Source organism: Misgurnus anguillicaudatus, chromosome 8 (assembly GCF_027580225.2).
Source record: "Misgurnus anguillicaudatus chromosome 8, ASM2758022v2, whole genome shotgun sequence".
Lineage (NCBI taxonomy): Eukaryota > Metazoa > Chordata > Actinopteri > Cypriniformes > Cobitidae > Misgurnus > Misgurnus anguillicaudatus.
In genome coordinates, this window is record NC_073344.2 from 18,668,539 (window position 1) to 18,694,416 (window position 25,878).

Here is a 25,878-nt window from a genome sequence, read left to right on the forward strand (position 1 = left end):
GCAGGGTCATCAGATGCATCGCAAGCCTCAAGGTTACCAATGACAAGCTCTCGCTTTAAGTTTGTTTTCAATTGCCACTCCGAGATCTCTCCATGCTGGCCATTATGATGGCGGACATCCAAAAGGTTCATTTTATAATTTCATGGGAAGACAGAAGAGCAATAAGTTTCTCTGTAAGTACCCGTCATAAATCAGATTTGGTGATGTAAAGTTTCAACAGAGTAGATTAGAGTTTACATTTAGGTATAGCGTATCAATCACAGCAGCAAATCCAATATATTAATTTCATTAAGGCGTACTTAAGATGCCAGGCGCAGGGTTCACATAAGGACACGTAGGATCGGGTAGATACTCGCCTGCAGAAAAACAGAATTTATTTGATTGCTACCACAAGCTAGAAGTAAAAGCAATGACAAGTGTTTTTAAGGAACGCCAATATATTCTGACCGCTGTCAGTGGGGCAAGAACATCACTTTTGATAAAGGACACCTTGGGGGCCGAAGCCGAGTCTTTAGCAGCATGATAAGAATTTTTTGCACATCTGTATGAGAAGAAGCATGCTGCGAAAAAGACATGAATACAGAAACAACCTGAGAAATTTAAGTTTAAATGCAAAAAGATTAGTACAGTATGAGTGACTCTTTAAACCTTTTGTAATGGAACCCAGAAGGACAAAACAAGTACAGATATGAATAAATTCAGAAATAACCGGACAGCGCAAGGTGATTAGAAAGAGTCGTGATTAAAATGTCAAATGTGTATGAATAATATAAAATTGGCTCAATTCACATGGAAAAGTAATACATATGGAAATGCACGCATATTTTTAATATATGATTATGTTTCAAACGTTTTAGTGCTTAAATATCGCAGCTGTCTCCTTGAAACTCTCTTATAAGCACAAGCTGACTGGTTTATTAATAACTTCTATTGTGGCAGCTATGAACAATGTCAAGCACAATGTGACACCTCTTATGCAAATTACAGTTGACCTCGCTTCAATGAACGCTCTTTATTGGTCTTTTGCACAATTAAAACTTTGGCATTGATGTTGTGTATTATTCAATAGTACGGAAATGATTATGTACGTTCTGAAAATGCATGAACAGTTCACCCAGATATGAAAATTATTTTGTAATTTACTCACCTTCGTGCCATCCCAAATGTTACACACAATTAATTTTTGATAATGCCATCATGTTATCTTATAAGGGTTCAACATGGCAAAGCCCCAAAAAGCACATCCATCCATCATTAAACTAATCCAAATAACTCTACTGGCTTAATAAATGTGTTCTAAAGGAAAATGATATGGTTGTGAAAGAAATTATTCATATTTTCACCTTATTTAGCAATTGATAGGTTGCGTATCCACTGAAAAATACAGATCAGTGTGGTAAGTGTGGAAAATAATGTTTTTTTTTTTTTAATTTAAGCTGTGTACACACATTGTATTACACCAAATATTAGGGCTGTCAACATTTACGCATTAATAACATCTTAACGTAAATTCATTTTAACGACACAAATTTTATTAACGTGCGATTATTGCAATGCGCAATTAGATTTTAATTTTGGTTTTCTTTTTTAAAACATGCAGAAATTAGAAAGTAAAGCGCAGGACTTGCTTGATTTAAAATAGTTATTAAGAGAGATAAAATTCAGGACCTGAATGATGTAAAAAGAGTTATTAAGAGCGGCAACACTCGAAAACGATCTTCCTGACACATTTAAAGCATGCACTCAGGCGCGCGACCGAAATATATGCACACATAGACAGAATAACAGTTCTGTTTTGACAAGAATTCACACATATATAATCTGTTATGCAGTGTTGGGGGTAATCTATTACAAATAATGCGCATTATGAAGTAACAAGTAAAGTAAATTACTTTATAAATGTACACATTAAAGGTGCTCTAAGCGAATTCACGCGTTTTAGACCATAAAACATTTTTTGTTACATACAGCAAACATCTCCTCACTATCTGCTTACTGCCTGTCCGCTGATCAAACTGTAAAAAAACGCAATCTCTGTAAACAGCCCAGGCTCCACAAACGGCAATAACAACACAGTGGCCAAACCTAGCACATGAAACAAAACAAAGTGTTCCAGCCAATAAACGACAAGAAGGATTTGGGGGTGGGGGTTGGGCGCGTTCATGAAAGCACGGAAGGGAGAGGGAGGGGGAGGAGTTAGCTACACTCCGTTTGTTTGAAAACAGTTCAAACATCAACAAAAAGTGACTTCGCACAGATTCACTTAGAGCGCCTTTAATGTTTGAGTTACTTTTTTAAAAAAGTAATGCGAGTTACTTTTCAGTTTAATAAATTCAATTTTAAAATAAAATAATGTATTGAATTAAACTGAACATATTAACGTAAAATTACGCACTGAGCGGGAACAGTTTGAGTCAGAAACGAAGATGGCAGGCCAGAGCTTGACATTTTTGCAATCATAAAAAGCACCTGCAAGGCCTGAAAGAGATTAAGCTTCAGCAAAGTAAGAAAAAGTAATGCAAAAGTAACGCAAAAGTAATGTAAGCATTAATTTCCGTGAAAAGTAACTAAGCAACACAATTAGTAAATTTTTTGGGGAGTAATTTAATAGTGTAATGCATTACTTTTAAAAGTAACATTCCCCAACACTGCTGTTATGTCTTAAGTAAACGTTTGATTAACGTCTCTATAATCTGTATACAATCTGTAACATTATATTAGATCCTTGCATTACAGTAGATCTTTATAGCTCAATGTCAATCAAACAATAAAAGAAAGAAAAAAGTTGAACATATATTGATATTGTTTTTGACTGTGTGTTTGCCAAATCTATTACTTTTATCAGTGATTTTGTTTTTAAACCTTAAAAAATCTTTAGCTGCATTTTTTTAATTTTTGCTGACTCTTTCACTAATAATACACATACAGTACATTTGCATAAAGCATCCATATTTGTCCACGCCCATATTGATTAAAGTATTAAAAACTTGAAAAGTGTCAAATTAAGGTAAATATAGAACAGATAAAAATGTGTAATTAAGTTGCGATTAATCACGAGTTAACTCATGACAATCATGCGATTAATCTAGATTAAATATTTTAATCGATTGACAGTCCAGACCAAATACACAAACGAATGTTTTTTTTTAGCAATGTCATATAACCACTTTAAAGATATCAAGTTTATAGACAGTTTCATCGGATGCACGTGCGCTGACGCGATACACGTCTAGATCCGAACTTTAGTTTACTTTTTTAATGGTCTGACTAGTTGCTAAACTGATCTCTTGAACAAATGCCTCATCGAAAATAACAAATGTTTTGGTTTCCTAGGTCATCTATGTGTTGTTTTTTGCTTGTTATATAAATGAACTACATTTAAAGAACTTTGTTGTTATTTATTCTTAGCGGAGTTTACCGGAAGTTACGTGCGGACCACGACAGCCGCTTGTTTATGTTGTTACTGCTGATACGGTCTATATTTTCACAGAATGTGCTTTAAATTATGTAGGATGATTTTATAGAGAAAACAGTAAATCACAAAAAATTACCCCCAGAAGGTTCTTAGGGGTCCCTAGAAAATTTCAGGGAAAGCAAAACTTTCAAAATTCTGCTAAATATTATTACTGTTTTATTTACTGTTTGAAGTGTTTATCTCTCCTTTCTTGCGACATACACAGTTTGCTAATATTTTATATTTGTTTTGTATCTTTCCATTTGTTTTTATCACTACAGTCTGCTTTTCTTACTCACTGGGGTGTGTAAGACAGCATTCTTTCTAAAGCTGCTATAAAACAAGATTTATTGTCAATGTTGCTGCAGTAAAAAACAAATGTGTATAAATCCCAACCTCCAACATTACTATACAGTAAGTATAGTAAATTATTTAAATCTGGAAACAATATGTGCACACTTAATATTTACAGGTATCTAACACAGTTTAAAAGTTTTGTTGTCTATATAAATATATTGTATAAATGGTTTTATATTTTAGGAAGGGGGTCCCTAACAAAAGGTTATCCCATATGACATACATATAATACAAATGGCACCATGAAGCCACATGCCAAGTTTAATAGGATTAGGATTTATTCCTGTTTGTTTGCAATAAAAGTTTTACTACTGTATGTGCACACTCTGCGTGCACAGTTTCACGAAAGGATATTTTTGGGAGGGGTAGTATAAGTTTTAGTGCTTGGGTCAGCATGTCAATACTCTACTATAGAGTCAATGTCTTCAAAAATTCAAGGATTCAGCATGAAACAATCTTAATAGCAAGAAATATTTTCATATGACAATATCGCTATATACAGTATCAGTATATCATTATATTTGTTTTCTTTTTTATGCTTTCTGCTGACTGTTCATTCATTTTTTACCCACTCAGTGTTCTGCAAACGTCTGCGGGCGCCTGACAGCTGTTAAATTTAAACTTGACTCTCTCTGACCTCAGTACACACTAACCCAGGCATCTGCCACCAGGTTCACGCATTTTTCACTTTACTACCAACGTGTATCCGTGTCCCTGCAGAGCAAAGATAATGAGGGAACCCTTAAACCAAGACCCAATGGCGTCTATAAAAAATAAAACTCCTTTATGATATTTATGTATTTATTTATTTTTACATTTCAGTGACATTTGTTTGATATTTTGCAATGACTTTCAAAATGTTTGTACTAATAGGGTGCATTTCAACATACAGTGGATGATTTTTACGATATCGGTTTATTGCAACTTCAAATATTTACAAGGAAGGTTAGTGCACAACGCTGACATTTGCAGGCAGATTTAATGGCTATTAAGAGCAAATGTTGCCTGTTTTCACTTTTAAGCGTTTATAACCTTTGTCCCAGAGGTGTCACATACTGTCAAACACAGCAGTAATAAGAAAATGAAGCTAATGATGTTGTCTAAAATTAAGAGATCAATCCTGATTGTCCAATAATGCTTATTTATGAACAGTCATTCTGAGGCACTGAATAGATGACAATTTAATAGTTGAAATGGTTGAAAAATAATTATTTGTGTAATAATTTGATAAATTATCAGTTTGACAGCAATATACATATACATACATAATAAATCAATTACCAAAAGCTGTATAAACTCTCTCAGCTTGCTTGTGGTTTTCATTGTTGATATTTTAAATTAAAGATGAGTCGCACGAGTCTTCATTCTGGGAAAGAGAAGCAAAGATAAAATTCATAGTCAAGTATTGTCAATACCGTCAAAATCAATAAATTGAATAGCTCAACTGGTATGGCTTGGCCATTGGAATACAAAGGTGATGGGTTTGATTCCAGCTTTTAAAAGGTATGCACATAATGATGCATATTTGTAACTTGCATAAGCATATGCCAAATGTAAACATAATTAACATTTACAAATATGCATTTTGCAGACACTTTCATCAAAAACAACTCAAGCTATACAGTTATCTAGGTTGACCATACGTGCCATTTTCCCCCGGACATGTCCTGGCCAGGATTTTGGTTGTGTCCTCCGGAAGTCGAACTCGTCGGCCGCATAATTCATCAAGGTACTCACATTTCAGTTAAAAACATTATAAAATTAAGATTTATTTATCTCATGACTTGGGGGTGCACAGGGCAAAACATTGTTATTGTTGCACAAGGTTAAGCATTTTGTTTTTCCGCTATTTTTTCACTCTGCCGAAAGACGATGTCCCGCAAATTATTGGAAATGTATCATGTTTTTCCAGAGAGTTATTGATGAACGAGTGTTTTGGTGGCATGTAAGTAAATTTTTTCATCATATGTTTTTTACGGTTTCTGAGTTGGGTGTGTAAGATACCAAATCCAATGCTATGTTATATTAATCAGTGTCTTGTTGACTAAAACAGCATCGTTTTAAAATATGTCTGCAGCTCTGAGCAACTTTTTTGGTGGGCTTGAAAATATCTTGACCCAGCCGGGTAAATTGTAACACTGTGTTACAACTAACCCCTCAGCACTTACGATATGAAAACGGCTAACGTTAGCATAATTCTAGTCGTTGTGTTAAATAGGCTACACACAAATAAATGCTGGCTGCCAACAAAATAAATGTGCCTGTCTTATCAAAAATCGTGTGTTAAATTTATTTTTGTTCATATCTTTAATATTGATTGAATGAGGTCACGTCAAAGATTGAAATCATAATGAAATGAATGACTAAAATGCAGACTTTGATGCTCATTATCTCAGAATTTGATTTTTGAAACTGTAGTATGGTTATGACAGACTGGGTCACATATAAAAACATAATTGTGCTGCTTTTTCTCACATATTTAGACATTTGTATCCATTTATTGCATCCATAATTTAACTATTATTAGAAAAGGGCTGGATGAATGAATACAGTGTGGATACCTGTCTATTATAGACAGATATATAAACAATATCCACTTCAAGTATATAGACAAAATAGTATTGAAATATTTGCCTGCAAACTTAATTTTTAGCAAGTGTTACAACTAACCACCTATGGGGTAAGTTGTAACGTTTGCACTTCTGTCACGTTAAGTGTAATTGTCCAAGAATGGTAAGTACTAGAAACAAACTTCAAAAGTTCATTTGTAGCAGAAATGTGTGTGTTGCTTGTGTAAAAATATAATTAATCAAACTCAAATATTTTTGGAATGATTGAGCCAAAACCAAAAAGCGTTGTGCCCCGCTCTCCGCTACAATATGCGGTCGACGAATGCAACTTCCAGATGACACACCCGAAATCCCGGCCAGGAAGTGTTTGGGGAAAATTGCAATCATGGTCACCCCAATTTATGAGTACAGAATGTGTTTTTCTTGGACACGCAAGTCTTACGTCGCTAATGCATTTCTCTACCATTTGAGCCAATGATCACTGTTAAAGCTACGAAAGCCGTTGAGATACTGACTCAAGTATTTTGTAGCACATACCTAAGATTGTCAGCTGTGTGACGCACTCCGCTTGGCCTAAATGATTTTCCGCCACGACTTTGTACTCTCCGTTATCTTTGGGACCGACTGTCAAGATGAGCATGGAACAGACGCCACAGGTGTTGGTGATGTAGTAGTTGTCATTTGCATTGAGACTAATGTTGTTTCGGTACCAGGTGACACGGGGAGCGGGGTCGCCTTTCACCGCGCAGCTCATATAGCACTCATATTTTTCCGGGGTAGTGTGGGTCTTCAGGGGAACGGTGAATATGGGGGCAGATTCAAAGTTGCAGGTTTTGGATGGCGTCCGGTTCAGAATGAACTTTTCTGCAGGATACAGAGAAACATGTATGTTAAATAAAACAACTATTTGTTATTCTATATTAACAGCTTACCTCTTTTCCTCACAACGCCCCAAGTTTGGGACTCGGATGGTTCAGAAAGGCCTATGTCGTTTTTGGCATACACGCGGAAGTTATACTCCCTTCCTGGCATGATGTTAACCGCAGTGAAGTTGTTGTTAAATAGGCGATCTGCCACCGTGTGCCAGGTGCGTTTGACGGAGTCCCGTTTCATCACCATGTAATGCAGGTGATTATCACGTTTCTCATCAGGAGAAGCATCCCACGAAACTGTCAATGTGCCAGGGACGTTTTCTTCCAGCTCTAGTGGACCAGGTGGCTTGGGATCATCTGTAAATATTACAGGTGTCTGCATATCCATTATATTTCCCAGAATTATATTAGTACAACATTTCCTGTCATTACATTGGAGGAACACTTTAGAGCAGTGGTTCTCAAACTGGGGGCCGCGAGATGGTGCCAGGGGGGCCCCAGTTTTATGACATTTTATAAAATACATTAATTTTACATGAATTCTGTGTAATTAAACCTAACAAAATTATGGCTACTAACCAACAGCACTACTTTGTTTAACTTAATATATTTTGTTTAATTAAAATGTTACATTTTAGAGCAGTTTTTTGTTATACATTTTCTTTGAGGGGGCCGCGAAAGAAATGCACCGTAAATAAGGGGGGCCGCACGCGGAAAAAGTTTGAGAACCACTGCTTTAGAGAGTTATTAAACTAGATAGATAGATAGATAGATAGATAGATAGATAGATAGATAGATAGATAGATAGATAGATAGATAGATAGATAGATAGATAGATAGATAGATAGATAGATAGATAGATAGATAGATAGATAGATAGATAGATAGATAGACTGCTATCTCATCTGTAACTCTAATCTCAACGCTGAACGTCTCCTGACCCACAATGTTCTTGACAATTACGGTGTAGATCCCTGTATCTGAGCGTTCAGCAGATGCAATCAAGAGCTGGGTCGACCCGTCCGTGTTGCTCACAGTTACACGTTTGGACACGGGCATACCATCTTTCTGCCAGATTATAGTTGGCATAGGGGATGCCTGCCAATGAGAGTTTATATTTTGATATTAAATTCTGTAGATAAGACCCCTGAGGTTAGCATAAGGTCTGCTTGGTAATAAAACAGCAGTATGATCATTTTCTTCTATTAGAGTCACTCTGATGCCTCAAAGTTTATGTTGATCCGAGCAGAATTTTCAGCTCTTACGACCATAAAGCTTTTCATTTTTCGATCAGTGAATTTCGGCCTTACTGAAAATAATAAAATATTAACAACGATAAATAAACTCAGTTGCATTAGTACACTCATATGCAGACATTAACTGAAACTAATTGCAGCATTTAAGCATAAACATTTAGATAAATAAAGTAAGATGAGATACATAAATTTAGTTAAAGGAATATTCAATTTTCTTAAAAGAAAAATCCAGATAATTTACTCACCACCATGTCATCCAAAATGTTGATGTCTTTCTTTGTTCAGTCCAGAAGAAATTATGTTTTTTGAGGAAAACATTGCAGGATTTTTCTCATTTAAATGGACTTGAATGGACACCAACACTTAACACTTAACTCAACACGTAACAGTTTTTTTCAACGGAGTTTCAAAGGACTATAAACGATCCCAAACAAGGCATAAGGGTCTTATCTAGCGAAACGATTGTCATTTTTGACAATAAAAATAACAAATATACACTTTAAACCACAATTTCTCATCTAGATCTGATCCTGAAAGCGTCAGCGTGACCTCACGCAATACGTCATGACGTCAAGAGGTCACCGAGGATGAACGCGAAACTCCGCCCCAGTGATTACAAGTGTTGAGAAAGAGGACCGTTCCGACGTTGTTGTATGTGGAATGATAATGTCTTTGTGTCAGTTTATTGTTTACAATGGTCCGCAAATGTGCGCTTTATATATGTAACACGTGACCTCCATACATCACTACGCATTTACGTTAGGTCGTGCTGGACCGGACCTAGACGAAAAGTTGTGGTTTAAAAGTGCATATTTTTAATTTTTCTTGTCAAAAATGACAATTGTTTCGCTAGATCCCTCGTTTGGGATCGTTTATAGACCTTTGAACCTCCGTTGATAAAAACTGTTACGTGTTTAGTTAAGTGTTAAGTGTTGGTGTCCATTAAAGTCCATTAAAATGAGAAAAATCCTGCAATGTTTCCTCAAAAAACATAATTTCTTCTCGACTGAACAAAGAAAGACATCAACATTTTGGATGACATGGTGGTGAGTAAATTATCTAGATTTTTCTTTTAAGAAAATTGACTAATCCTTTAAGTATGTTTGGTTGTTGGACCGGTAAAGTAAACATTAATCAAAAATATGTATTTTCAATCACTATCTCATGGCGATTCATACATATTTTACAAGGTGGCTAATTCGCATAAATTTATATGACCACATTCGTACATTTTTGTACAATTTGCTTTTGACTCTGTGACGTTGGGGTTTTTACGATCATTGTGCGTTTTTGTACAATTTACTTCGTACAAATTCATATGAATTAGCCACAAATTGCGTACAAATTCCCACGAGATCAAGCTGGTATTTCATATGAAACAGTACCAGGTGGGGGCATGGCAATGATGTAGTTGTCCAAATCCTGTGGTTGACCATCTCCTCCTTCATTGGTTGCAACCACTCGTACCCAATACATGGCCATTGATTTAAGACCAAGAATTGTATATGAAGTTGTAATGAGGACGTTGGAGTTACAACGACTCCATTCTGTGTTTTCGGCTGGTCTTAATTCCACAAAGTAACCCTTAGCTTCATCCTGGACCCCCTGTTCTTCCTTCGGTTTAGTCCAACTCAAAGTCAATGAGGTATAGGAGGAATCTGTCACTTTCAGGTCAATGACTTTACCAGGGGGTTCTGAAAATCACAAAAAGTGCATACAATTTCAGTTTAGGGTCCTTAATGTAAAGCTAATTTTTGTTCAGTTAAACGACAATTCCATAGATTCAATGCATTTCATACTGTACAAACTGTATATAATATTGCCCTAACCTCCCCAGTCCCTAACCCCAAACATCTTGATTTGAATCTGCTGCTGGTACAATGATGCCATTCTTTGGTGTGCCTTTTCTGTTTAAACTAACAAATTAAAAAAGCTTTTAACATTTCTCATGTGAGTGTGACTGACACTTACTTTAAGGATCTCTGGCAATCACAAATTCGGAGGGTGAGCTTGGTTCACCGGTGCCAGAGAAGTTAATGGCCGACACACGGAATTCATATTCCATTCCTTCAACAACATCCTTCACTTCATACTGTTTGCCTTGGAAAGACAAGAGATGACATAACAATAAATAAAGAGTTTAAAATCTGCGAACATCTCCTTGAAAGGACATCAGAGGGGCCTTGACAACCTTTGATTGGCTCGTCTGGGAGGTTCACTTGAGTCCATAAGTTGCTGCCCCTTTTGCGTTTCTCCAAATTGTAGCCAACAATGTTGGTTCCTCCAGTGTTGGTGGGAGGAACCCATGTCAAATTGATGCGGTCCTTGAAGGCACTGACCACCTTGGGTGTGGAGGGTGGTCCAGGATATGCTGTAACAAATATTACATTTATTAGAGTATAATTTGTACACTTGTATCCAAAGCGACTTAAGGTATACACTTTATCATTATGTGTGTTTTTTGAAAATCCAACCCATGAGCAGTGTTAGGGGCATCTCCAAGAATTTGATTGATCATTCTGTAGAGTTTTTCCAACGTTGAACAAAGCAGGTTTGACTTACCTTTGGTACCAGCCTGTATGTCGTCTGTCTCAAAAACATCACTGATTCCCTCTGCAGTTATGGCCCTGATGCGATAGCAGTACTTTCTTCCATGATCCACATCGTTGTCCTTGTAATGGGGCTCTGCAGGGATGTTTCCAAGCTTCACCCAGGTGTTCCTCCCAATCTGGTTACGCTCCAAGTTGTAGTTTGTTATAGGAGAACCACCATTATCCTTCGGGGACCTCCACTTGAACTCCACACAGGAGGATGAAGCTTCTAATACTTCAATGGGCCCCATTGGGTTGGTGGGTTTATCTGCATTATAACATTTAGATAACATGTCAACTAATCAACCTATTACTGCATCCAAAGTATGCATTTTGTTCAGTGGAAATCGAATCCATGACTTTTGCATTGCAAATGTAATATTTTGTGAGATTTTTATTTAGTACGGTTACTGTAACATTAACGTAGCCAATCATTAACCCCATAGTTTATTGCATGTTCTTAACTATATTAAAATTTCATGTGAATTCGTATACAAACCGAGAACGATAAGTTTTGAAAACGCTTCAATAGTTCCAAATTCATTCTTGAGTTTGAGCTTTATTTCTCCACTGTTTTTGCGTTGACATTTCACAAGAAGAAGGCGACTGTGACTGGCCGACTTTTCAATCCGGATGTGATTGTCCTCAGTAAGCTCCTCCCCCTCATTATACCACTGCACTTTTATTGGTTCACGTCCAACGAACTCCAGTTTGAAAGTTGCGTTTTGGCCGACTTTGATGATCACAGGCTCCGAGAACTTGGCCAAGTCATCTTGGTTCAACCTTGGTGGGTCTGATATACAAAATATAATAGACATGATCTCCTGTGTTTTGGTCATTTAAAGTTCATGGTTTTATTAGTATCAATATTAGCTATAAATAATTATTGAATTATGAATATTATTCATTGACCAATCAAAGATGAACGACAAATTGTTATTACCTTCCACGATCATTATCGCCTCCGTTTTACGTCCATCTGCCTCAAAGCGATACTTCCCACTGTCATCTTCTTGGCAGTTAGTTATGATTAGTTTATGCACGGCCCCATCTTTGTGGATTTTCAGATCATCGGTGGACGTTATCTATACAGATATTTGAAGTACTTTGTTATATACAATGATAATGATCTATAATGATATTTGCATGGTATTTGAAAACACTTCAAAGAATACCGTAGTATTACTACATTACATGTCCAGAAAAACATCCGAAATATCCATGTTTGTAGTATGGAAAGACATAGATAGAAAAATAATTGAAAATAATGTCTATATAGACTAGGCTATTCTAAGAATTGGATAGTTAGTACATGGCTGATGTATGGCAACGTTTACCTCTTTTCCATCCTTATACCAAACACCATCACAGTCACGGCTCAGCTTACACTGCATTTCAGCTGATTGGCCAATGATGGCGTGAACATCTGACAGGCCACTGGTGAAGTGAACCCCTGGATCTGAACAACAGGTGCATTGACAACAGTTCAAATGCTGGAGTTTTGTCAAAATTTCTGCTCATATCATCTGTGAAAGGCTTAATTGACCAGATGTAGCACAACAAATGAGTATTGATTACTCGATCAGTCATTGCCAGTTATCATTTTTCCATCATGAGTGTTGAAAGGGTCCTTTAGAGCAGTGGTTCCCAACCTTTTTCACTTCAAGGCCCCATTATTATTGCCCACAACAATATTTGAAGGCCCCCCACTCACTCAATTTTTTCCACATGAAATTAAATAGAACTTGGATTGACTAGAGAGATGTATATTTGCTACTAAAATGGACAAAAAATAAGAAACACCTTGATTTTAGCTTGTTATAGCTTATTTTAATGCTTGTTTTATCAAGTTTTTATAATTTTAAGTCATCTTGAGGCCCCCTTGGAAATCTGCTGAGGCCCCCCATGGGCCCGACCCCCTGGTAGGAAAAGACTGCTTTGAAGAAGCGTTTCTCAAACTGGGGTTGGTGGACCCCTGTGGTCTGTCTCGAAAAATTAGGGATCCAAATAAATTTTCTGAATTGCGAACAAAAATCATGTTGCAAATATAATAGAGATATAATATGTAATATAATAGAGATGCAATCTATTGGCCTCTAGATTTCTCATGTATTACCTTCTTGTATTTTTTAAAATAAAGAATTAATAAAAACTTTTTAAAAAGTACCAAACCAACTAAAGAAATTAATAAAAAAAAAAATTAAAAAATAATAATAATAATAATAATAATATTAATTTAAATGTATTTAATAAAATAACACAAAGTTAGATGAAATAATTAAATAAGCAAAGATTATACAATATAAAACTTTTGACTGACTATAAGTAAGAAAAACTATATTTTAAAAGTGTATTCAAAAATAAATTTTTTAAAAAGGGGTTTGAGGCTTAAATAGATTAAACCCCGTTTTTTGTTCTGTCAATGTTAAAGTTTTTTTATGAAATGAGACAGACCTTTTTTAAGAAAATAGAACCATACAGTACCATGACTTTGGTTACCACAGTAAATAAGTAAAATCAACTTACCAATTTTGGTGTCTGGAATTAAAGGCCCAGTCCTAACTCTCTTCTTTGGCTCTTCGCTGGGTGACTCTTCCTCTGGAGGTGATGAAACACGTTCTTCTGGTAAAACTTCTGGTGCTTTTTTCTTATTCACTTTAGTCACAGGTTCTGGCTCATTTACTATGTCACCACAGTCTGGTTTGGGTTTTGGTTTAGGCTTTTGTTTGTCTTTTAGTTTTGGAGTTGGGGTTTGAACCTGAGGATCCTCAGAAGAACCACCAGGAACCTCAGCAGGATCAACAGGAACTTCAGCAGAACCAACAGAAACCTCAGTAGAACCAGTAGGACCCTTGGGAGGACCAGTGGGACCCTTGGGAGAACCAGCTGGACCCTTGGGATGACTAGCGGGAACCTTGGGGGAACCAGCAGGAACCTCAGTAGGACCAGTGGGACCCTTGGGTGGACCAGCAGGAACCTCTTCCTCTGGTGGCTCTTCTTCTTTGGCAGCATCTAGGTCAGCCTGAAACTTTTTTGTCTGCTCCATTCTCTCTTCTCGCTCCTTCTGTAGCTTCTCCTGCTGGACCGCGGCGATCTTCAGCAGATCTGCGCCACCCCCTCCTGCAGTGGTGGTTTTGCGAGCAGTTTTCTTGCCCCTGTTGTTCAGATCAGGGTCAGCTGTTCCAAGGGCAGATCAACATAGGAGGTGTTAATATTCTGGTCATTGAACTTGCGGAGCATACACACAGAACTGAGCATTCAGGCTTTTGATGATATATAAATGGTTATTGTGAACAATGCGAGCAATTCATTTTCTTTTGTGCTGCTTTTTCAATTCAATCTTAAATAATTAAAGGTATTTCATTGAAATGGTCAATTTTAGACTATTTTAAATATTTCTAAGTGCCTGTCAGTTTGATTCATATAAGGTGTATAATTGTGGTAAGCTATTGTGCAACATAATCGTTCTTTCATTAAATTTATTTAAGCATTATATGCTATAACGTGACAGATTATGGCAATAATGTGACTCAATTATTCTAATTAAATTTATTAATCACATCTGCCGAATCTCTCAATCAATTAAAACGCCATCTGGCTGAAAGTTAAAGTGCCAGTTGCAATGATATCAGTTAATACGTCTTCTCAAATAGTTTCTGGTCTACGTGAGAGTTTCTCTGATAAGTGATTCACTCATCTGTTAAGGTAAATAATGGATCTGAATTTGATCTTACGGTCCACTATGAGCCAGGCGTTACAGGACTTCATTCCGGCCACGGCCGCGTAGATGCCTTTGTCTACCTGCATACAGTCCTTCACCACCAGCCGGTGAATCAGCATGTCTTCAGACACACTGATGTCATACTTTTCACCATGAACCAGCTGGGTATTCTTTCCCATCCAAGAGATCTTCGGAAGCGGAGCAGATAAGACGCACTCAAAAATTGCATCTTCTCTTTCTATGGCTTTCACTTCCTGAATCTTTACCAAGAAGTCCACCATTGGAACTGCAAAGATACATTTGCAAATCTTTATTGACCGTAATGTATAATTTTCTTTGTTATTAAACTGCTTACAAGATGTTTTCTCATATTTTGCACACACTGTTAAAATGTTATGGCATTTCAAATGTAAGAATTACTTACATTTTTTAAGTATTATTCTTGACTTAAACAAGTATTTCAACTTTTTTGACTAGTAAAGTTAGTGTAAATAAAAAAAAATAAAGTTGAATTACAATTTAATTTATTACAATATTTAGCAACATCTAACTAAGCAAAAAAGTTGAAATTACTCATTAATTCAAGTTGTTCAAACTTAAAAATTTAAGTGCAACAAGGAATTTTTACAGTGTATTTTATGTAGTGAGAACATAAAGATGTTGTCATTTACAGTGTAAAAATAATATAATAGTATATATAGTAGTAAATATAGAGTAGTATAATAGTAAAACTAAATATTATATTAATAATAAAATTAAAAATGCTTGGTTGTTCAACCAATGGTTGGGGAAATACTTTACCCAACTACACTGTGGAAAGTTGAATCAACTTAAAAAAAATACTCAATTGATTAAGTTTATTCAACTTTATTTTCACTTTGGTGAAGAATGTAAGTTGAATAAACTTTAGCCATTGAAGTAAATTGGGTGAACCAACTTTTCACTTTTTACAGTGTACACTTTAGCTGTTTAAGCAACTTGGTTATGCAAGTCAATTCAACCTACCGTTTTAAGTTTTGACTTGTTATAAGTTGACATAACTTATAAAAACAAGTTTAAATTGTTTAACTTAATGTGTTAAGTTAAAGCTCACTTTTGAAGTCAGTGGAAAAGACATTGACCCCCTCAATATCGACTTGGTACAGTCCAGCATCTTCTGGGTTTAGGCCATGAACACTAAAAATGAACTTTCTGCCAACTTGACGCAGAGAATGTTTCTCATCTGTTTCAGTGTTAAATGGGACCATAACACCATCCTGTGACACAAAATACACAAAACACTAACATATGACCTAGTTGAGATAGAAAATAGCACTGTAATTCCAAAAGACTCAGTGTTTAACCTTGAAAAGGAAGATTTTGGCATTAGGATCTTTGAGGTCCATCTCAAATTCGAATTCGGCACATCCTGGTGTCTTGATTTCAATGTGTCTCAGGTTGCTCAGGTGTTCGATGAACTGTTGAAGGAAAGGCAAGTTAAAAATATAAACCTTTTAAAAGGTACCGATAGGGCTAGATTTACCATGACATAAGATGTAAGACACAGAGACTTCCTGAGAAAAAATAGTAAGCAAGCAGTGTCGAGTATTTTATGTCACATTTTTAAATATGTGTAAGTTTAATACAAAACTGGTACAAGACTTAAATTTGGGAAAAAATAAATACTGAAATATTATGGTGACAAACTTTGCAATATCAATGTCACTTCAATATCTTTATAAACGGTTTGCTTTTTATTTCGAGTATCTTTTTTATACTCAAAAATAGCTGTCACTGGGGTAAAAACTAAGTACACCTTTGTACCTAAAGACTTCATAATAGCACCTTAGAGGTACATATTGGTCCCAAATATATAGATATCGGTTCCTGAATGGTACATATTAGGACCTTTTAAAAGGGTAATGCTCCAGTGACAGCTATGAATTTTTGACCACTTTTTCTGACAGTGTATAAATTATGCCACTGCATCAATATTTATTAAAATACATTTAGGGGAAAACTTTAGGACAGATTGTCATTTATGGCACAATGTAGCTGTTGGTGAGTTTTGGTTGTACGTAATCATTTTCTAACTGTTAAATATACCTGCGCCTGCTGCTCCTCAATTTCCCTTTTCTTCTCATTCAGTTTTCTCAGCATCCAGCGGAAGTCCGTCACCCCGTATTCCCTGCAGATTCGTTCATAATCTTTCTTATCAGCGCTCAACAACAGCTCCCAAAATTTCTCATCGACTTCTCCGTCTTTTCTTTCTTCTTTCTGGGTTTCAACTCTGCGAAAACACAATAAACAAACCTTCTCAATTCCGGGGGCTCTTAATAAACTTCATAGTTTTATGCCAACAAACAAGATAATAAAACGAGGTCATTCGATATGCAAGGTGCACTAAAATCTCATCGTCGGTAGAGTATGATTATGGAGATCTTACCGAGTCCTCAGGGTCTTCTTTAAATCTGCAACGGCTTTTTCTCGTTGTTCTGTAAATAAAAAGAGTTGTGCTCTTTATCGTTACTCACTGAGGGGTTGTATTTCAAATTGTTTGGTTATATTTTGACTCAGCATGGCTAAATCAAAAGGCTTAAAATCATACAGACCTAATCGTGCCTCCTGCATCGCTTTGCTCTTCTTGAACCCAACTGCAAGAAAATAGATTTTGTTTTGTCTTTTCTGTTTACTGAATTTTAAGTCAGACATTAAAGGTTAAGTACTGGTGACTTCTTTTTTTTGAGGGCGTCGATGCACAGTTCGTCACAACATGTATGTAGCTCGTCATGTGTGTGGTTCGTCATTTCAAAATATGTGTTTCGGCACATCGAGTGATCACGTGTCTTGTAAAAATAAGGGCCTGCTCGCGTTTGCCAGATGGGTGATTCTTATGAAACCATTGAAACACCACGGCACTAATGATTTTAGCTTTAAAATGTGTAATATAGTAACATTAAAAAGCATCAGAATTAACACAATACTGTGTTCTACCTTGCACAATGTGTGATTTCAACATAAGAATTTATATTTGTAAATTTTATCTCATTTTCTGCTGAAATTCTCATTACCGCAATGTGTCCGGCTGTGTTTGAACATGCGTTATGTTGTAATTTAATCAAATTAACACAAAAATATTAAGAAAAAAAATAAATGGATGTTTTGCTAGACTACTTTAGATGACAGAAAAAATATTTACTGAATATTCATGTTTAATAATAATGAAGAAAAATTAGGAAAATGATGTGTCCATGCCTGATGTTCTCATCCTTTACACTTTTTGAGAACAGTTTAAGCACACATACAGAATTTTAATAAAGTTTGATTTTGAGTGACCAAGCACATGGACCAGTTACTTCAAGATGGTTACCAGGTAAGATAATTTTTTACAGTTAATTTGAAATATTGTCTTGTCAGAATGCTTACACGACATTTTGATTATCATTACCGCAACAGATGCTTATTAAATGTTAATTTAATGAATAGAAGCATAATACTTTGATTTTAAATGCATGTGCAGAATCTCCAAATTATGTTCTTTCAGGTTTGTCATGTCATTTTGAAAATATGTCAGTGTTGATGTTTTCTGACTGTTGCGGTAATGAGATTTTTTAGGACTAATTTTTTAAATTATGTTACAAAAAGTGTTAAATGATAAGTAAAAGTTTTTAAATTAATGTTCCCATTTACTCCAGATATTGTTTTTCAATGTCTGGTGGGGAAAAAAGTAAATTTAAGCAATTTTTACATTTCCATGCTTGACATTTTTAAAACCAAGTTTTCGTGAGAATCACCCAGATGCTCACATAATCTCATGCGTAATCAGAGTTTACTGTTAAGGGAGTGTTCTGCTTGTATGTGAACGTGAGCGTCTATTTTATCATAAATGGTTTTGACGCGTGTGCAGCAGGCACTTATTTTGACAAAACACGTGATGCACATGGTTCACATGACGCAACAAACACATATTTTGAAAACGCAAGCAACACACATGGCACTCCAAACACATATTTTGAATTTGCACCCCTTGGATGAGCAGTCACGAGCCGCCACTGTTATATATCTCTGTTAAATATGACTGTCATGAAAGAGCAATAAAAATGAAAACTTTTACTTACCTTCAATTACATTGAGTGTGACAGTGACCAAAGCACGTCCAAACTCATTACTCGCCAAGCATTTGTAGGTGTCTGCTTGATCAACTCCGACATTGGGCATCTAACAATACAATACATGTTTTAATAAATATTCAACCAACCAGTTATTCAAACAAGAGATTTGGATGGATTTGTATTATTTCTACACAGTAAAAAACAGGTTCAACTTAAAAATGTAAGTAACCTGGTTGCCTTAAAATTTTGAGTTAATTCAACTTAAAAATAGTAGTTAACTCAAGTTGTGTACAAATATATTTTTCGAATTACCTAAACATTTTAAGGCAACCAGGTTATTTACTTTTTTGCAGTGTAGTAAAGAAACAGGTCTTCCCAAAATGAAAATTGCCCATGTTTAATTCACCCTCGAGCCATCAAAGGTGTAGTTGACTTTCTTCTTTAAGCCAAACACAGTCAGAGATATGTTAAAAAAATATCCTGTATTTTCAGCTTTATAATGCTGTAGTGCCCCATTTTAAAAACTCCAAAATGCACATCCATCCAGTAATTAAATGTCTTTTGAGGTTAAGCGATGCGTCTTTGTATGGAAACATTTATATTTCAAACTTTCAAACTTTATGGGCTCTATCATACTCCCACGCAATGCACGACGCAAGTGTCTTTTGCTAGTTTCAACCCAGCGCAATGCTAATTTTCACGTTTAGCGCCACGTTGTGTAAATAGCACATGCATTTGCGCCCAATTTTGCACCCATGGGCATTCTGGTCTAAAAATGAAATGTGTTTAGGCGCATTGTCGGCATGTTGCTATTTTTAGGCAACTAAAATGGACTACACCATTGACCAACAAAAACCTGGTCAAAAGTCTAAAGTCAATGGCGCAATATTGTTTTTGCTATTTAAAGAGCGCATTAGTAATATGCGCCTATAAACGAGACGACAACGCGGGTTTTCTTATCACATACATGAATGCGCAGCAGCACAAAAACGCTTTTAAATATGAAAGATTAAAGGATTGAAATGTAAAAGATTATTATTGAGTCTCTTGGAGATAAATGAGGACTAATTATGAGACGTTAGAAGGCGTAAAGAGCTGCTTCACCTGTAGCCTGGTAAGTAAATAAATGCTTTGCTTTAAACAAATGGATATATTTTTAAATGTTTTTTAAATACTACCCTTTGGATTAATTGTATATAATGACTCTGTACCCGTGGATATGATGAGATGAGAAACATTTTAAGTAATGCTTTTTAAAATTCCCATGGCGCTGTCCGAGTGCTGAAACACTTTGGCTCTCCACACTTTTGTAAATTCTTTATCTCTTGCTGGTTACAAATAAAGTATTTTTAGAGTAAAAACCTTTTCTTGCATATTTGCAAATTATTTTATGAGATTACACTTATTATGTAGGATATCAATACATTTAATTCAATAAAAATGAAAACAACACAAAACATTATTCTTAAACTGGTGGTCTTCTTCCTCCGCTAAGTTTTTCAGTTTACAAAGTCTGTCATCTAAATAAAGATTAGACATAGTGCCAGCACAACTGGCTTTTAAAGGGGATGAGAGATAAGACTCTCATTGGTTTATTGCACGTTACACCCAAAACACACCCATTACCCCGGAGAATATGAACAACCCTTTTTGACTGTGCGCTCGGCACACAAACCATTTTTCCTGTCGTTAAATTAACAAAAGTGGCATCGGACACGCCCATTTAGACAGTGCACCGTGCGCTTTAGACAATGCGCTTAGATTGTTAAAATAGGGCCCTATAAATTTACACATTATCACGAACACCCAACTCCGACCCAACATCACAAAAATCATTTGCTTCACCTCCGCCCCATTTAATAACTGTATGAATTAGTTTTTAATTGATGGATGCGCTTTATGGAGCTTGGCACTATCCAATGCCATTACAAAGCTAAAAAGACACAGACTGTGTCTGGCTGAAAGAGGAAAGTCACCATATACCATATACATGGCTTGAGCAGGAGTAAAATATAGGCTTATTCTTATTTTGGAAAGAACTATTCCTTAAATGCTATTATGCAATTTGTAGATGATAAAGCACCTGTAATTGATGCTCATCTGCTATTGGGTCATAAGACGCAATATATCTCTCAGGATCAGATATATCTCCGTTGTTTCGAGCCCATGTAACAGTTGGCGTTGGGTCTCCAGTAATAATAGCTTTGAAAAATGCAAACTTTCCTGTAAGAGAATTGAACGTTTTAATTGATATACTGTAGTCATTATTCTTTTTATATTACAGGGTTCCCACACCTTAGTTAACTTCAAATTCAAGGACCTTTCAAGGACTTTCCAAGTCCAATACCCTCAAATTCAAGGACTAAATGTTGGGACACAGAGCAAGGTTACATTGTGTTACCTTTTAAGATACATTGTTACAGTTCCCTTTTGAGGGAACTTGCGCTGCGTCACTGCAGTGACACTTTGGAGACGCCACCAGGGGTAAGTGTGTCGGAATGTGTATATCAAATTCAACCAATGATGAGGCTTAACGACAAAAACAGGGTAACGCGGGAGCCAGGAAGAATATTGCCAAAGACAGCATTACAGGGACGCAGGAAGTATGGCAAGGGAGACGCAGTGTCTCGTTCCCTTATCAGGGAACAACAGTTACATACATAACCCGAGACATTTTCATATGTCAAACACAACTATGCAAAAAAGCATTTTTGGTATGAATTAACACTCGCATACAGAAGATATAAGCATTTAAAGCGAACAGTTTAGCACGTGTGCTTAAAAAGTCTAGAATTTTATGATATTATCCTACACTACACAGGGAATAATATAGATTTTTTTCCAGAAAACTTCTTGAATAAAATAGATTCAAGCACTTTCAATGACCTGTATCTATGTATGTATATTTTCAAAAACTTCCCAGGGCCTTGAATTTTTTCCCCCAGATTCACAAACTTTCAAGGATTTCAAGTTGTAACCCTGATATAAGCATAAATAATGGTTTGTTTGTACCTTCTTGAATAGTCAAGGCGATGGGTTTGCGAATGAAGTCCGGGTGACTTTTCCCTTCAGGGATTTCCTCCACAAACTGCGTGATCATAACGCCCGGGACCTTTGATCGTTTTTTAATGGCCACTGAAAAGAATACAAAACAAAATGATCACCAAATTATGTTCTCCCATTTGTAAATTGGCATAACATTGGTACAACTAAATATGTATCTACCTTGCCCGGGTGCAGTGGGTTCCTCATCCTTATTCTTTCTAAATTTCATTTTGGCAAGTGAGATTTAGAGAACTCTCTCTCCTGTAAAATGAATAACATTTAGTGATCCATAAACAAGTAAATGCATGAACTTCTCCAATGATTTTTTTTGGGGAGGGGAACTATAAAATATCACTTTCAAAGTGTACTATAAAGTTCCCGGGTTGTTGGCTTATTTTTCAAGTTCAGCGAGAACTTTAAAAGAGTCTGCAGCATCTGAACGTGTATTAGATGTGGGTGTGATGAGGAATAATAATGAATATCCGACTGTAAGCAGGTCTGCTCCCTGAGGCAGGGAACTTGGAGCTTAGCAGTCAGGCTAAACTAGGAGCTTCTGTCGGCTTTTCTCAAACATGAAGGCTCCAGCTGTCTAGGATGTAATTCATAGAGCAGTCACGAAAGAAAAAGCTGGCAACAGTGTCACTTACACCAGTCCGCGACCTTAGGATTCAAGCAGTACGTCTTGTACGGGAATGTGACGCTGATACATTTTGAGTAAACCTTAAATCTCTATTAGACGGACTAGAAAATAGAGATATCGTCTGGAGGTGTTAATTAGTGTGCGTTTTACTGTACTTGGATTGCTTCTTGGCTTTTTAATCAGACAAAATCATCTTTTGCCAAAACAATCCTCGGTTGTAGCATTTCGGCGATTAGTTATAAAGTGGTTACGACCCAGAGGGATTTGTGGCAGCCATGTATATCTCCGCCTCCGGTTTTTAGGGGGTGTGTACTCTAAATTGAAATACAGATCTTGATTCAGCCGTTTTCTAATTTACTACGACTGTAAAGTGAGGACTTCCCGTTTTAACACTATAGCATGTGCTCAGTCAAGCGGCCTCGCGTGTTTTTGTCTCTTATAGGTCACATACCTCATTAAACAGTCCATCAGTGCACAACCTCTGCTGCGCTTTTGGGAGCTCATGATGCCATATGAAATAAATCCTATACCTATATGTGTTTCATAAGTATCTGATTTAAAGGTCTAATAAACAATTTCATTGATAATTCTTTATTATGGGTTAAATTTGGTACCAACCGCCCTGGGAATATATTGTGTAATCCTTTATAATCCTGTAAAATACATATAATAAAATACAATATTGTGTAAATAGATGGACAGATTATTCTGTTTTATTAAATTTTTTTAATTACTATATATTTATATATCACTTCACGCCTCTATAATAATTTATACTATAGTTGTGCAGAATAAATTAGGTGTTGATTCGTGGTGTACGCAGTACATCAAGATAAGTTTATCTGAAGACAGTTCTTATCGACGATAACCATATTTGTCGAGATGAAAAATAGCCATACCCGGCAACAGAGACATATGATTGATTTATAAATACGCCCAAGGGGCCGTGTCCTAAGCTGTCAGTCCACAACTAATAGTACCACGACTCCTCTTACAGCTCTAACACTTAAATGTCACATTTTATGACTTTGTAAATTCTGTATTACCACCCTTGCTTAACCTGGACTTAGAAGTTTTAGCTGGGGAGCGACCTAGACATTTAAACAGCTTATTGAGTAATTTATCAATTTTTGGCATTTTGGCATGAGCCATTTACAGACTGCACTCACGTACATTGTGTAACATAATAGCTTACAGTATGCAGCGCAATTATTAATTCATTGAGAATCTCTGAAAGATGTCGTTACTTGTTTATGCTCACGACTCGATAGTCCATTTATATAGCGCTCGAATCTAATTTGACGATTTGTGTTTTCTCTAAATTATTGCACACCAATATAATCGACCAGTGATTTAGTGGTGGTAAAAATAATAAAATAATTACATAAGCAACTGTTTTATGTACATTTACAATTCAATAAGAACTGCCCTGCTCAAAACTTTAGGCTGGTTAATATAACAGATGTAAAAAAATTAACAGTTGGCTGTCGTATTTACAATGTTGGAAAACATAACAGTCGTTTTTACACCGTCTCAGCAGGGTTAACGCACTGATCCAACATAACAAGTGTTGGAATTTGTTGTGCGGCGGGAATGTGTGAACTAGTGGTGCATCATCTTTTGGTCATTAAATGATGATAGGGAACGCTTTTGACTGGAATACGGTCTGACATGATACGTGAATATACTTGGATGTGACAATTAATGTTCAAATACATTTACATCACAAATTGCATTTATAAGTTATTTAGCTCTTTTAGCTGTTATAAATAAGACAAAAAGTACATAAAACTCATGTTTGACTGGATAAAATATAGGCAAACCCAACTGTTGGTTTAAATGAACTTAAAACTGTGACTGACTGGACCAACCATGGGTTGAAGGTTAATGTAAACCCAACGGTTCAGTTTGTCCACATTTCACCCAAGCATGGATTGAAACAACCTAGTCTACAGTATTATTATTTTTTAGTCTTGCTTAAACAGGTGCACACCAAATTTACGGAAAATACATTTTGAGCAATTTCTTGTATTTTTGTTAGATGCACTAACATCAGCACTTGAGATGGAGCTGTTATCCAATCAAATGCAATGATCGATCGTCATCAAGTTCAACCAAAATTTCAGATTGTGAAGTTCAAATATTTTGGAAAGAACTTACTTTGTGAAGCGTTCCCCGCGCTTTTCAGCTTGGACTGTCGACTCTTCACCTATGCAATTCAACTTGAGATGGTCCACCAAAGGTGTCCTGTTGCTCTTTAGGGGTGATGGCTGAGGTATAGATTTACCCTTGAGTACCCATCAAAGACACGAGTTTGTGACTCCTCCCAATTTAGGCTCGAGAAGGTCTTTAAAACTATCTTCTTAATAAGACAGGCCGGTGACAGAGAAGCGTGATAACGACGGACATGCTTTCTTGCGGGATGCGTCGGGAAAGGTAAGCTCATGATGTATCAACCTTGGAACATTATAAAGAAACTTATGGTTTACCCCTAAATTTTTGCACGAACTACTGTGTTATATTAAAAAGATGCATGTCATTTAACACAAAATAAAAAGCGTATAAAGACTTAAAAAATATCTAGCATATATTTTTCAAAGGAATGAAGTAAATTTGTGTTAATATTTATTGACTTTTTCATACACTATAAAAGATCCTTGGTTGTTTCGGCCCATAGTTGGGTGAAATATCGACAAACTCAACTGTTGGGTTATAAATAACCCTATTCTGGGGTTGTTACCCAATTATGGTTTGAAACAACCCAACATTTTTTTTCATTGTATGGCACTGAATGTATAGATTTTATAGCATTGACTGTCTGCCATTGTGATTTAAAGAGCAAATATACCATATTGCTAAATGATACATTATGATTTCTGATTTTCTATGAGCGAATATCTCTGAAGGCTTTAATTGGTCAAGATCTTTTTCAGTTTTGGGTTACAGTGGTATTCTCAGGCCAGGACATTATGATCCATATATGGATCAGTAGAGAGGTCATAACTCATATATTGAGTCGTAACTCTTGACATGAGCGCATAACTATGCCACAGGAGCCCCGTACTGATGTTACACTGCTGCACATGAGATATGACATTTTAACAATTTGGTGGCTATTAAAGACTTTGACCAAATATAACAAGGACAGAATGTTCCAGATTTACCTTTCTTTTTCTGTGTATTATAGATGCATGTGTTTAAAAGACAGCTATTTGGGATTTTAGGTAAAGGATTAATAATTGGATATTTGCCTTTTGAAAAACAGAGTAGAGGTTTTGCAT

The 25,878-nt window shown here is 36.1% G+C and overlaps 1 protein-coding gene across 1 annotated transcript; it reads right to left on the reverse strand.

The window, feature by feature from the left end:
* Positions 1–4,979: 4,979 nt before the first annotated feature.
* Positions 4,980–25,813, reverse strand: LOC129449897 (immunoglobulin-like and fibronectin type III domain-containing protein 1). Its single transcript, XM_073870419.1, is given in 25 exon segments — positions 4,980–5,177; positions 6,919–7,245; positions 7,314–7,629; positions 8,166–8,351; positions 8,477–8,562; positions 9,895–10,203; positions 10,481–10,609; positions 10,701–10,880; positions 11,072–11,368; positions 11,600–11,893; positions 12,044–12,185; positions 12,438–12,559; positions 13,627–13,830; positions 14,056–14,277; positions 14,835–15,107; positions 15,915–16,077; positions 16,165–16,278; positions 16,907–17,090; positions 17,247–17,295; positions 17,413–17,454; positions 18,919–19,018; positions 20,996–21,135; positions 21,925–22,047; positions 22,138–22,218; positions 24,758–25,813. Coding segments are annotated over 24 exon segments (4,056 nt in total). The 5' UTR covers positions 22,187–22,218; positions 24,758–25,813; the 3' UTR covers positions 4,980–5,172.
* Positions 25,814–25,878: the final 65 nt, after the last annotated feature.